This window comes from Piliocolobus tephrosceles, chromosome Y, assembly GCF_002776525.5.
Source record: "Piliocolobus tephrosceles isolate RC106 chromosome Y, ASM277652v3, whole genome shotgun sequence".
Classification (NCBI taxonomy): Eukaryota; Metazoa; Chordata; class Mammalia; order Primates; family Cercopithecidae; genus Piliocolobus; species Piliocolobus tephrosceles.
Window position 1 is genome coordinate 8657813 of NC_045456.1, and position 14574 is coordinate 8672386.

The following is a 14574-nucleotide window of genomic DNA, read 5'->3' on the forward strand; positions in this document are numbered from 1 at the left end:
TTTTCAGTGTAGAAGAGGGACCTGTCCCATTCATGCTATTTTTGTGGAGAGGTAGCTGCCATTTGGGAAGTTGTGTATTTCATTGGTGACAGAGCCTGAGAACCTCTAACATCACCATCCTGGGCTTCCCTGCTGCCCCTCTGCAACACCCCCCAGGTCCCAGGTCCTGAGCATGTGCCTGATTTCAGAATGATCAGTGCCACACTGCTATCTTCCCTGTGTGTCTGGCAGTCAGGCAGACTTCTTGTTAGCCTGCCTCCTGCTTGCTCCTGTCAGAGAGCACTATGTGCGGATACTAGGATTGGGGAAACTACGTGGCAATTCTGACTCGTTGCAGCTTCAACAACAGGCTCCACAATGAGCTCTAAGCATGACAGTGGGTCCAATGCTATGTCTGGGGAAAACGAAGAACTACACTGAAGAGCAGCTACACCTGACACGGGGACAAGGAGAAACAGGACACACTAAAGGACAGGCTGACCTGACACTGAACTGCATCTTTGGAGGCCTGCAGTGCTGTCCTTATAGAAATGCAAAGCAGATCCAAAATGACTATGATCTTTAAAAGGTCAGAGTGAGGTTGAATATTGATTTTCTTTAAGATGCTTTATCAATTAGAGACCAGAGGTTTTTTTTTTTTCCTGATGATATTTATTTCATAAATGTAATTATTTTTCTAAAACATATTAAAATAGAAAACATGTCCTTTTAATCAGTTTATACAAAGAAAATACCAATATAGTAATAAAAATACTGAAAATATATGAAAAGCACCAGAACATTAGAGAAATTACACTGGCAACAATTCTAGGAATATATTTTTTTGTAGTTGTACAATAAAGTGCTATTAAATCCAGTCAAAATTAGTGGCGATATATAAAAACAGTTATGGTAGTATGAAATTTGAGGCCAGGTTTACCAGCAATTGCATTTTTAGGCTACTTGCAGATCAAGGTAATGATATTTCACTAATGCTTCCATGGAAAATCTATTAATTTCCATTCCTAAGTGAAAACAAATATCTAAATCTAAATGTTGGTTCCTTGGTAATTTGGTCATGAATAGGTAATGACACGATTAAAAATAAAATTACTGATTAGAGTACCAAAAATAATCATGCAATTATGATTAAATAAAAGCAAATGAAGACAGAATAAAATCAAGTGTAAATATATGATTAATCAAGACAAGTACAAACATTTAGATGCCTTTGATTTTATAGTTAATTTTCAGTAATCCTGCTTAGTCACATTTAATAGATACACAAACATTAACAAGATATGTTATTAAATTCAACTGACCAGACATTGAGCAAGGATATTTTAGTGGGTCAACATAATTTTTCATATGAAACATTAAAGGGACACCGTTAGGACAATACATTTTCAATCTTGGCTAATTATTTCCTCATTTATTTGCCAAGGAACAGAAAACATACACAACTACTTTGGGATTAGATTATATTAAGGCCAAAAATCTACCATGTAAGGGGAAGCCACTGTGCACACATACAGGGCGATACTGTGCACAGTACTTAGGGTGGACTGCAGTCCGTTTCACAGCTGGAGGTGGCAAACTGAAACAGAAAAGCCCAAATTAAGACAAAGTAGCACACCAGTGTCCTTTTAAGGTTTTATTTTCTAGGCCAATTTTGAAGGAATTCTGTTATATCATTCTTCATAACTCAATTTCGGAATCAACTTCTTGAAGATGAAAGCCAACAACACTACCCTTCAGAATAGTAATAAAATCTCCAAACATGGCTCAATCGAAACTCAACATTTTACAGGCAGACTGTTTTTTCTTTCAAATAAAGTAGATGTACATGTGAAGCAACATAGACCCAAACTGGCCATATTAATGAGAAAACAAACTAATTTCATCGCCTCTGCTACTGCAAGGTGTATCTTTTTAGGATTTTAGGAATACCAGGTGGGTACTACCATATCAAAGGCAGAATATCAAGTCAGTCAGTCAATTGGTCCTAGTTTGAAGGTTTCACAGATCATCGTGAGTTACATTTTTCATTCTTTAAATGGAGAGCTGACACCTGGGCATCTGTGTTTCTTTTTATTTTTTTCTTTTCACCTTTTTAGATACTCTAGTATTTTGTAAATTTCCTTGTCATGGGCTGACTTTAACAAGGAACATTTTAAAATCTAAATTTATTATCCTGCTTAGCATCTCATACAACTAACTTTTCAAAACATTTATATCTAACACCTTTCATTTAGAAATGAGGAGGGAGACAGTGCAATTCATGGTCCACAGAGACTCCTCTGCTCTGGAATGGGGGTGAAGATGGGACAACAGAAGGTCAGGCCTTTTTAATAAATTAGGCAAAAGGTTCAGTGTCCAGCTATAGTGGACAACATGAAACTCCATAAAAATGACTGGATAGGGGGACTGCTTGAGACTTTTCTTCTGGGCATTACTAACAGAATTCAAAGAAATTCCAACCACGCTTAGTTTTCCAAATTCTACTGAAATGAGAGTGTTCATAAAAAAGCCTGAGATTAATAAAAGGCAGGCTGTTAAGGAACACTGAGAAACAAGGGTTAAGGTGGTTTGGCATTAAATCGGTTTACATTCCAAAAGAATATTGACCATCACCTGGGAGGAATTCTCAAAATTACAAAGTCATGGTTACATAAATTCCTCTACATAAGTATGTTTTCTTTCTCAATATACATGTTCTTCTATATACATAGTATAGAAAAGCTAGTAAGTCAGCTCAGCTATAATAATTCTGTCATAAAAAAGCAGATTACATTTTTTGGCTGCAACAAAGCATGTTACTTATACTTTTCAGTTTAGCTAATGTATTTACACGATAAAACTTAAGCTTTAAAAGTATTCAGATCAAAAGGAAAAAATAAATTATATTTAAACTATTAATTTACACAATGGATATGCCTTTACTTACTTTACTAAATAGCTATAGTCTCTTATAATCAATTTCTCCAGCATTTCTTTATTCTAGCAGTCTATTTTCAAGACATGTATGTGTTCCCCTCTAAGTGCTGCATATTTCCTTTTAGGAAGCACAGATGTGCAATGTTTTTAGTAGCTTGGTAGAGTTTTAGGTCTGTTACTTTTTCCAACTAATGGACGAAGGAGCCGTGGTTCCTACTCGGCACCACTTCTTTAACTGTACAATAAATAGAAGAAAGAGGTGACAAAAGCAAGCAAGAGCATTGTTAAGGAAAGCAGCAGCTGCTGGAACCAGATACAACGCTGAACTTGGTCTTCAAGCTTCCTATTGCTTTCTAGTAAATGACTGAGCTGAAGAGGGAAAAAGGGATGAAAGATTTATATCAATAAAACAGTCATTAATCATGGGCACGACAAACAGGAATACTAGAAATCCAAACACTGAAAGGATGGGGCCCACTACTCTGTAAGGCTGGTGGAAGGAGGTGGAAGTGCAACAGGGCATTAGATTTGTTTGGTGGACAGATATGTCTATGCTTATTCTCATTTTGAGAGGTCTAAATTTCTAGCTGAGACAGGAGCAGAGCAGTCAGTTCCTGGAGGTACAGAAACCCTTAGGTCGTTCAGCTACTCAGAGAGCCCCTCTGTCTCTTTCAAATTTAAATGCACTACTTGGTACTTTTTTCCTGCAAGACTGAATTATTTGATACTCCCCAAAGCACCTTGTGCTTTGCTAAAAATGGCCAAAGCTTTCAAATGGTTAGTAGATCTCCAAAAATAACTCACTTCTTACACCATTTCTTTTCTTTTTTTATTGAGAAATGGTCTTGTTCTGTTGCCCAGACTGGAGGGCAGTGGCATGATCACGGCTCACTGCAGCCTTGACCTCCCAGGCTCAAGCAATCCTCCTGCCTCAGACTCCCGAGTAGCTGGGACTACAGATGTGTGCCACCACACCTGGCTAATTTTCAGTTTTTTTGTAGAGACAGGGTCTCGCTATATTGCCCAGACTGGCCTCAAACTACTGGGCTCAAGTGATCCTCCTGCCTTGGCCTCCCAAAGTGCTGGGATTACAGGCAGCACTGCACCTGGCCTGCCTACCATTTCTGATTTGGCATCTCTTCACAAAGAAGACAGTATTTCTGTTGTGTCTATGCCAAAAGTTTTTCCTTATGTCCGTGAGAAAAAAAGGGATTTCTAATGTTGATCAGCATTAACAACTTTGTCTGGGTAGGAAGAAAGTATACTTACTTGTAGACATATATCTTCACTGGTTTTATCTGACATGTTGAAAGCACTGTCTTTTAATGTAAGAGTGTTTGGTTTACTGCTTTCAACAGTATGGCATCTTAACCTATGAAAATCCAAAGAAAACATAACTTCTTAAAAACGTTGATGAATTTTCTTATAAAAGTAAAATATAAAATGAAAACAGCTAAACACAGAAGACTACGTAACAGAGGTGAAAACCCTCACTCCTCTTCCCCAGGTTCACCCAAGACAGCTGCTCTGTGTATATGTATCTTCCAGCTTCGTTAATTAATGTACATATAAGGAACACAACATATGGCAGATCCCATTCAGTAAAATTCAAATGAAAGTTTCTCTATGGTATTCAGTAGAATTCATCAAAATATCTTATGATTTGAAGGAAATCACCCTTTCTAGGTAGGAGAAAGGTACTTTCCTTGAGCTTCAGTACCCCAGCACCAAGCCTCCCTCCCACTTTCTGCAGAACAGTGATCTCCTCTCACAGTCATAGAAAAGCAAACCATCAGTAATTGGTAAAGCAAAAAACAAAGCAAACAAAGCAACTCGAACATAACAAAACCAAAAATCACCCTTCATTTTGAGAGACTGTTTCATAAGAACTTCAAATTAATCTACAACACCTTTTATACCAGTGTTTCTTACCCTTTCAAAATATTCCCATAACCATGTCTTTCAACAAAAGAAAAACTCTTGATAAAAACAGAAAGTAGGCCCTCCCGTAATAGAATTTGAAAATTTAAATATTACATGTAAAAACAAGGCAGGCTGCTGACCTCCATTTGCTTCTCCCTCCTCTGGGCTAAAGCTAATCTCCCCTGCTTTGGTCCCCCACACACTTTCAGCCTTCTCAGGAATTTCACTGTTCATAATCTATTTTCATGATCTATCAGCTAAGCTCTTGAGTTTTTGTAGAGAGGAGGTTTCCCTATGTTGCCCAGGCTGGTCTTGGACTCCTGGGCTCAAGCAATCCTCCCACCTCAGCCTCTCAAAGTGTTGGGATTACAGGTGTGAGCCACTGTGCCCAGCCCTGAAGATTTCATTCAACCATAGCCATTATCAGGTTTCCCAGCTTCTCCTCTATAAAGCAGGAAAAATGCCTTCTTCCCTCACAGGGCTGTCTTCATGACTGAATGAATCAGTATGTCTAAAGCATCTAGAACAGTGCTGGCATATAGCAAATTCCACTTTAGTGTGAATTTGGTATCACTGCCCACCCACCGTCTAGTTTCTACACAGTACCCAGAAGAATCCTTTAAAAAAATAAGGCCGTTATCACCTCATGGCTCTGCTTAGCACCGCCTAATAGTTTTTCCTCTCACTCAGAAGTCCTCACCATAGGGAGGATCTGATATCCTACTATCTCTGTCCCCATCTCTCACCATGCTCCTCCCTTAGTGGAGTCATGAGACAGTGACTTCCTTGTTGTTCCTCCCAAAGGCCAAGCACACTCCTTTTGCATTTGTTGTTCTGTCTGGAAAGGTCTCTGTCCAGTTATCTATGTGGCTTGCTTCAGGGCCTACTCTAATGTCATTGGAGTGGTCATCCTTAACTACCCTATAAAGCAAGATTTCTCAACCTTGGCACTATGGACATTTGGGGCCAGATCATTTTTGGGGGATGGGGCTGTCCTGTGTACTGCTAGTGGTTTAGCAGCATCCCTATGCTGCCCCCATTAGACGCCCGTTGTACCCCATCCCCCAGTCGTGATAACCGAAAGTGTCTCCAGACATTGACAAATGTCCCCTGGTGGGAAAAAATGGGAACACTCCAATAAACCACAATTCCAATAAAAAAACAAGCAAAATAAAACTACAATACAGTCTTTTCTATTCTCCTTTTCTATGCATATTTTCAAGAAATTTGTCACAACCTGATATATCTATATACATGCACATACATGTATATATCTATATACACACGCTTTCCCTCCTCTTAAGTAGGATAATGTCCATAACCAATTTTTCTCACTGGATTTGTTTTCTAAAATATATCACAGATGTCTTTCCACGTCAGAACAAATAGACTTGCTGTACCTTTCTGAGTGGTTGCAGCACGCTTTAGTGTGGATATACTCAAAAGTATCTCACTATTGCTTTACTGGTTACCATTTAGATTCTTTTTTTCCAGTTTTTCACTATTACAAACAATGCTGTAAAAAACATTCTAGTATGTAAGGTGAGCGTTCCTACAGGGAGAACTGCTGAGACAATCTGTGTTTGTGATCTGGACAGATCCAGACTCTTGCACTGACCTGCAAGTGAGTTTCTGCTACTAGTGACCTCCTTGAGCAACACCAGGTCTCTTTCATCTGGGCATCCCCAGAGCCTTGCAGGGCACCCGGCAGATGTAAGAAGAAAGGGAGGCCACCTGGTCCAAGGAGGCACTTTTCTCTTTCTGATTCTTCCCACTACATTTGAGAAGAATGTGAGGAAAAAGCTTACCTATGTTCCATCACTTTGTTTCTGGGAACTTCTTTCCAAAACTGAGTTAATTCTGCTGGGCCTGTGCCAGATGACTGTTCCATTTCTGCAGCCATTATCAGAAAACGGTCTTGGGCAGAGACCGTTAAACCTGCATTCCAAAAGGGTAATTCAGCATATAAACAGGAACCTTCAAAGGGGTTGGATATGCGTGTGGTTCAAAGCATTATTCTGGAACTTAACATTAAGGAAAAAGAAGAAAATGGGAATATCTTTAAAAAGGAAAAAGTTCTAAAAGTGAGGGATTTCTCCTTTGAAATTCAATTTCAATTGGTGTCAGTTTAAACAATTTTACTTGTTAGAAACAATTACATTTTCCTGCTGGAAAGGGCTTTAGAGACCTCTTTGACCATCCCATTTCACATGTGGGAAAACAGATGTCTACAGCGAGGTGAGGTGACTCGTGATACTCTGCTAATTTCTAGATTCTAGCCCGACATCTCTGCTGACTCAGAGCCCAGCTCCAGGTCCCCTTCCCCCCCTACACTCAACATCTGCTGTGGCTACTAAGTGACAACTCACCCCCATGGGGAGACACAACTATATCCACTGATGCCCCCGGGTCACAGCTGCTATTGCTTGGCTTGACTCTGTATTTTTCTGGAGCTGTTGTTCTCACCTGTTTATAAACACAATAGTCACATAACATCCTTTGTGCTTTTTTTGGGGGGGGGGGAAATGGCTTACGAATGACTTTTTTAAAAAAAATTAGCAGTGAATAATCAATAACAAAGAGTTTACAAAGTAACAGTGATGTTATGCATAGAATAGATTTTTTCCCCACTAACAGGAAGAAAGCATCTCGACCTATCTAAAAAGATACTTGTAAGTCAAATTGTCATTCAGACTCCCTCTTAAATAAAACAATCCATCTGTTAAATATTTATCCTGTTAATTGCCTGAATTTAATGACATAAATTCATAAAAACAATGCACATTAGATTGCATGTAATTAATACAATGGTGCTCAGAAATTAAAAAACAGTAGATAATCAAAGCACGTCAGGAACATCCTGGTGGTTACATCTAAATTAAACAGAAGATTTAAGGCAGGAAAACTTACAATATGGGGTAGAGACGGACTCAGTCTTCTTACACTTAGTGCTCAGTATCAGGTTAATATCCGATATAAACTACATTCCAGAATATACCACACTTGGGGAAAATGCACTATCAATTTTACAGTTTTATGTTTCACTGTTATTATAAATTAAATTATTCACATAGTAAAGAGTAATTTTTCTTGGGTTGTTATTTACAACAAACATTAAACCCTTGTATTAACTTAGACATTAACCTATTACTGCACATAAAAGATTCAGATACAGAGCTCAGGGAAAGTTTTTTGATAAGCTATGCCACTTGGTTAGAACCAGAAGGGAGTACTACATGCCTAAAAATTGTCATAAATTAAAACACTGTACAAGTTCAATTTTTTCAGTCTTTCAATTAGAACATGTCTAAACTCACTTTCCATGTCAAATTCTCAAACATAATTTATTGTATCTTTGAAATATTTACCTTAAATGCCACTATATTTTTAGTTACATTTGTCAACACTATTAAAGTTTTCTTCTCTCCGGATTCTGTATTTCCAAAATACAGTTCTTCTGCTGGGCTAGGGAGTGACAAAAACATACAACATTTGTAATAATCAGAACAAATGACAATCTAATCATTAGCCTGAAGAAAAAATATTTAGTTAATATTTTAGGCTCATTTGTATAAAGACATTTCACCAAAAAAGACTTACAAAACCATTACCTAATACAATTTTGTATTTTAATCTTACTGATTCAATGCACACTACTTAAAAAGTCCTACGATTTTCCCCAAGATCAAAAGCAAACCAGGAAGAACAGAAGAGAGAATGACGAAGGCTCTGATTAATCCTATAATCAGCACTATCTTAAGGTGCACTGATTTAAACTATTTGGAAGGTTATAGACAATAAAGCAAAGAAGACATTGCTGCTTCAACTTTACCTAATTACAAATAATTAGAATGAGGCATATTTCTATACACCAACAGGAAAGACCGTGACTTAAAAAGAAAGATGATTAGGAATGTATTTAACAGAATAATTTCTTACTATATAGCAGCTTTTCTAAGTAATAGGGAAGGAGAGAAATAAACATAAAAGTAAATTTGGGATGGGAGCTGTAGGAAGAACTTATTAAACAGTAAAATCAGTGAGCTTCAAAATTTAAATTTTACTATTACTTTCCATTGTAATGCCTATGACCTAAAAAATTTTTAAAAAGATTCAAGCAAAGTTTGTGTAGTTTAATTACACTATCCAAATTGTATCAGGTGGCTCAAAATGATGGGAAAAATAGTGTTTTTGTTTTATACAAAAAGGTGAATAATTTAAAGTGGATTTTCAGTGAGCCCTTGATTTTGAGATACATCTTTAAATAGGTTAATTTTATATCGGGAATGTTTGTACCCTGGGGGTGTTTTTTAATCTAACTAACGCATGTTTTTAAGAACGAGCTCTCCCAGAAGGGCTTTGCCTAGTTTTGGAGAAGGTGGTAAATTTGCATGGTTGCTGGCTTCCTTTTAGAACCCAATCTTAAGTAAGTCATAGAAAAACACAAGGTTATGGATCTCATTGTTCTTAGTAACCAGCACAAAAACTGAGCAGCTCCAGGAAGACAGAGGTTGGTTAGGTCCTTGTGTATGTGTAGGAGCAGCTCTGGGACTTCACCGGGGGCGAAGGACGGGAGGAGCAGAGCCCGACATGCAGTTGAGAAGCTGTCTGGCTTTCTCCCTAGCCTGCTTTTCCTGTCATACCTCTACAATTACAGGCAAGGACCTATGATGTGACAGGCTTCCAGTGAAGACAGAATGTGTAACTTCCAAATAAGTAGGGAGAAAAAAGGGAACAAGTAAATGAACAAAAAGGATAAACTACGAAGGGAGAAAATGGGAAAGAAAAACCATGAAAAATAGAAAATGCATGCGCATCTATGTCTCTCTTGTTTGTTGGCTTTCATACACATAGATGGCGGAGATAAATCCAAATATAACAGTAATCAAAATATATGTAAACAAACTAATATTACAATTAGAGAATGTCAGATTAGATTTTTTAAAAGTCTGGCTGTATTGTTCATACGAGACATACATAAAGCAGCTATGTAGAAAGGTTTCAAGTAAAGGGAAAGAAAATGCTACATGAGATCATGAAGTTGGTATAGCAATTTAACGTAAGGCAAAATATATTTACCAACCAAAAACATCAGTGAGAAAAAGGTCTTTATACACTTTATACAATGCTGAAAGAAACCTGGAATCTTTTGAATCAAATAACCTAGCAGAAAAACAGAGATGTCCTGAAGTTTGGCTTTAATCACAAACCTATTTTTCTAGTTCATCTTTGGCTTTTGGAAAGTAAAATCAACAAATCCTTCGCGTCATTTCTGGCATTCCCGAACTTGGGCAAGTCTAATAGTATCAGTAATGTGAGGAAACTACTGCCATTCAGATTCACTAATATATAAATATTTACTTTTGTTATCTGATGTGTGATGAGAGCCCTTTAAAGACACTCGACATAGTAATAGAAAGGTAGCTAAAAATATCCACTATGTCTGGAAACCAAGGTAAGTCTTCAGATAACTCTGCTTTTATATTTCTACAGTTTCAAAAACCAAAGAGAAGTTTTCTTAATTTGGTGGCTCCCTCAAGGTGATCAAGATACGTTATAAAATTATAGCTAACAAAATATTTGGCGATTACCTGATGTGTAGTAACGGGCCTTTAAACACACTCAATGGTTTCTTGAAAGCTTTCATTTTTGAATCAACTTTCTCATTTTCTTCTGCTTTGGAAGTAGATTCGGTTGGGTTAATCTAAAGACAAAAAAAAAAAAAGGATAACTATTTAGCATATATTAACATGACCATTAACATCTATTTTAGTGCCTACATAGGTTACTGTAGAAAATACAACATGGCCCTTCCCTTAAGGGTCTTTAAATTTTTCTAAAATATAACATCGTATTTATCCATCTATCAAGTTCCTGATTACCTGTAAGAAGAGTGACAACTACTAAGTGCTCTTTTAAAAATTAGAGAAAGGAACTAAATCAAAGTTTTAAATTTATTACTTTTAGACAAATAAAAAAATTTAGATAAAACAATTACTTCTAGATGTGTTTTGCTAGTCTTTATACAAAAGCATGGAATCAGCCTTTATTTTATTTTGAGACAAAGTCTCACTCTGTCACCCAGGTCAGAGTGCAGTGGCACAATCATGGCTCACTACAGCCTTGACCTCCTGGGCTCAAGCGATCTTCCCAACTTAGCCTCCAGAGTAGCTGGGATGACAGGTGTGCAGTATCACATCTGGATAATTTTTTATTTTTTGTAGAGACAGGGCCTCCTTGTGTTGCTGGGGCTGGTCTCAAACTCCCGTGCTCAAGCGATCCTTCCACCTTAGCCTCAGAAAGTGTTTGGGATTACAGGTATAAGACACAGGCCCTGGCCTGGAATCAGCCTTAAATACACTAAAGTGGTGCTTCTGGTTAGCTAATCCCATCCTTTCTCTTTCTTTTTATACACAAAAATGTGGAAGGGTAGCAGGTTAAGTGAATTACCCAAAATCACATAACCGGCTAGTGGCAGAATTGGGGATAGACCATAACTTGTGATTCAGTTTCATTTTATTTATAAAGTTACCTTTTTAAGAAGAGGTGTTTGTTCTTCGTTAGAAATTGTTTCCAGTGTTTCTTTGCCATCACTTTCTATGTCTTCTTTACTTGAAGTTTCATCCTCACTGGTAATAGGCCCATTCTCACACAATGGGGTCTGGAAGTCATCATCTACTAGTGGTGGATAGCTATACTTGAAAGGATCCTAAAAGAAAATAATTTCACATGAGCCTACTAAATGGTGGGTGGAGAAATAATTCTCTTAGTAGATTTACAATTCATTACTTTGGCCAAGAAAATAGACTTAATTAGATCATGAAATTTAAAATAAAGGAAGTATTTCAAACCAGAAAGAAAAGCAGCAATAAGTGGTGTGGGACAACTGGCTAGCCATCTATACAGAATCACCTTAGATCTCTAGCTCGCTCTCTACATCAAAAAGAATTTCAGATGGATAAAAGCTTTAAATGTATATGTTTTGTGTGTGTGTGTGTGTGTGTGTGTGTGTGTGTGTGTTTAAGAACCATATAAGTTCTGTAACAATACAAAAGAGGGATATAGAATACACTGAAAAAGAATGAAAATTGCCTTTTGAATCATAAGGAAGTTTTCAACATCACTTATAATTAAAGAAATGCAAATTAAAAAATGACAATGAAATATTTTTTACCTGAGACTGGCAATGATTACAAAAATAATATGTGATGCTGGCAAGGAGATGGTTCAAGAATTCTCATACATTATTGGTAAATGGGCACAATCTCTTTAGAGGAAATGTGGCAACAGCTATCAAAATTAATAACTATACCCACTGAATTTTTTTCTAGGAGTTTATTCTGTATGCATTCTTGCTGCACCCATACATCAAGAGTTATTACAAGGATATTCACTGCAACAAAACTAGTAATGGCAAAAAATGAGAATACAATTATCACTGCAGTCCTTTAAAAGAGGAGTGATTAAATAAATTATGTTATATCCATCCACATAATGGAATATTTTGGAATGGTTTAAAAATGAGATGGACCTCTGTGAATCAATATGGTATAACCTGCAAAATAAAAGATGTGAAAAAAGCACAACTGGACAATATATATGGTATGTGACCATTTGTGTAAAAAACTGTAACAGATAACTCCAGAGGGATAGAAAACTTAACGGTGACTGCCTCTAGGGAGTGGCAGTGGGCAAGGACCTGGGACGGGAGATGTAGTTTTCATGGTACTGTTACACTTTTCAATCTCTGGTACTGTGTTTACTTTATTAAAAAACCATGTATATGTATTACTTTTTGAAAAAACTTAAAAATTAATGTTAAAAAATAGTCCTGCTATAATTTTGACTGTAATTCTGAAGAAATATGTCACTAAGAACAGAGAGGGGAAATAAAATAACCTTTTCTATACATAAAATTAATATAATTTAAAATGTTATGAATTATATTAATTATAATTATTTAAGATATAACAATTTTATGAGCAAGTTATTAAAAATAAACAAAATCACATTTTAAATCAAGCATAGCACCTGAAATGAAGTGTATTTGGTTTTTCTAGGTGAAAACGTGAAATAAAGCCTTAGAATAAGAAAGAAGCAGACTTCAAATTAAAAATATTGGTTCAGGTCTTTTCTAATCAAAGATAATAAACAGAAGGACATATCAAAACTATTACTCTTGCTAGTTCTGATTGAACACAATTTTGCCAGGCAGGCAGTATAAAAAATAGATTGCAAAAAAATCAAATAAGTGAAATATTATCAAGTTAACCCAAAGCGTACCAAGTCCATAAGTTGTACAGTTTTTTGTAAGTAGTAAAAATCAGCTCAAAAAAATCTTGACAGTATATGCTTAACAGTATCTTTTTAACTCAAAAGATTGTTGAACAGCAAACAATTGGAAGCACACTGAAGGCACATCAAGAGGAAATTCACTAACTTATGTCTAGATAGTAGAATACTATGTAGCCATAAACGAGTATGAGAGCCTGCTACATACTGATTTGGTATAAGACATGCTGTGAAGAGAAAAGCAGGATGCATAGTAGCACATAAATGCACTAACTGTTTAGAAGAGATGAGAGGGAGGAAGAATTATATACTATACTTGTTTATATAGGTAATACATATCCCTGCAAATTAATATAAGAAATTCAGCTGGGCAGGGAATATGGTGATTGGAAATAGAAGTAGGAGGAGATATTTTTACTGAAGACTTATTTCTCATTATTCTTCTGAATATTCTTCAGTTTAGAACCACAAAAATACATTACCTATTAAAAAATAAAAAATCAACAACTTTAAAACTTTAAAAATGTGTGTAACACTACTTGCTATTTTGAGGGTATCTGTGATACTTCTTTGTATATTATGATACTACTTTTCTTTTTTCCTTGAGGAAAGTATACAGCCTAATGTGTCATTATCCAGTATGGTTTTATAAACAAGTTTCAAATATTATACTTACAGTTCCACCCATGTGGGGAGGCAGGTATTCTACACTGACATAGTCCTGAACTTCATTTTTGCTTGTAAACTTCAACAAGCTCACTGCTTCCGGACCAAGCCAGGTTTTCACAATTTTGAAAGCAGCTGAAGAAAAACCAGTCACTTCATTAAAATTCTCTTCATTCCTATTCTCAATTAATTTACCATAAATGCTAACCCAGGTCTTCTGAAATCAGTTTGGGCTATAATCTGTTAATATTTATCTTTACGTGATGTACTTAATTAACATTCTCTAATTTCTGTAGGCATTTACATTGTGGCTCTCCCTCAAGGGTTTCAAATGTTCCATGAAGATTCAGGAAGATTAAATTACCCTGATGTTCATTAATAAACTTATCAGGGTTTTGGCCTCTGAACAAATCCATCAATGATCCCAACTATTTAGATTTCCAGACACTGAATCAAACAGCAATATGATTCAGGAAATAACTGCACAATAGTATGGAAAGAGTCATTTACCTTATGGTTCTCATAAACTCTCTATCTGAAAAACCTTCTCAAACAGTGAGTCAGAAGAGAAAGAAAGAAACAGCCCTTCTTATTGTGAGTGTGAGGTGGATCCAGACTTCCTTTCTAACCCTACACTTCTCTGCCTCTCTCCCAGGCTTTGCAGTTTATATAATTGTGGGGAACTTACAGCATATCAAAAATAAACTGGTTTAAAAAAATTTTTTGAGACAGAGTCTCACTCTGTCACCCAGGCTGGAGTGTAGTGGCATGAACTGC

At 36.5% G+C, this 14574-nt stretch overlaps 1 protein-coding gene across 2 annotated transcripts in view; it reads right to left on the reverse strand.

The window, feature by feature from the left end:
• Positions 1-790: 790 nt before the first annotated feature.
• MOSPD2 (motile sperm domain containing 2) overlaps positions 791-14574 on the reverse strand; it is a 49749-nt gene continuing 35965 nt past the window's right edge. Inside the window, exons 8-15 of one of the 2 annotated variants that reach the window (XM_023198968.1) lie at positions 13808-13932; positions 11372-11548; positions 10431-10543; positions 8208-8304; positions 7209-7305; positions 6648-6777; positions 4186-4288; positions 791-3285 (exon numbers count right to left, since the gene is read on the reverse strand). In XM_023198968.1, coding sequence (XP_023054736.1) covers positions 3148-3285; positions 4186-4288; positions 6648-6777; positions 7209-7305; positions 8208-8304; positions 10431-10543; positions 11372-11548; positions 13808-13932 — 980 coding nt within the window. In that variant the 3' untranslated portion in view covers positions 791-3147. The remainder of the gene's footprint in view (positions 3286-4185; positions 4289-6647; positions 6778-7208; positions 7306-8207; positions 8305-10430; positions 10544-11371; positions 11549-13807; positions 13933-14574) is intronic. The other variant, XM_023198969.1, reaches the window with a different exon arrangement.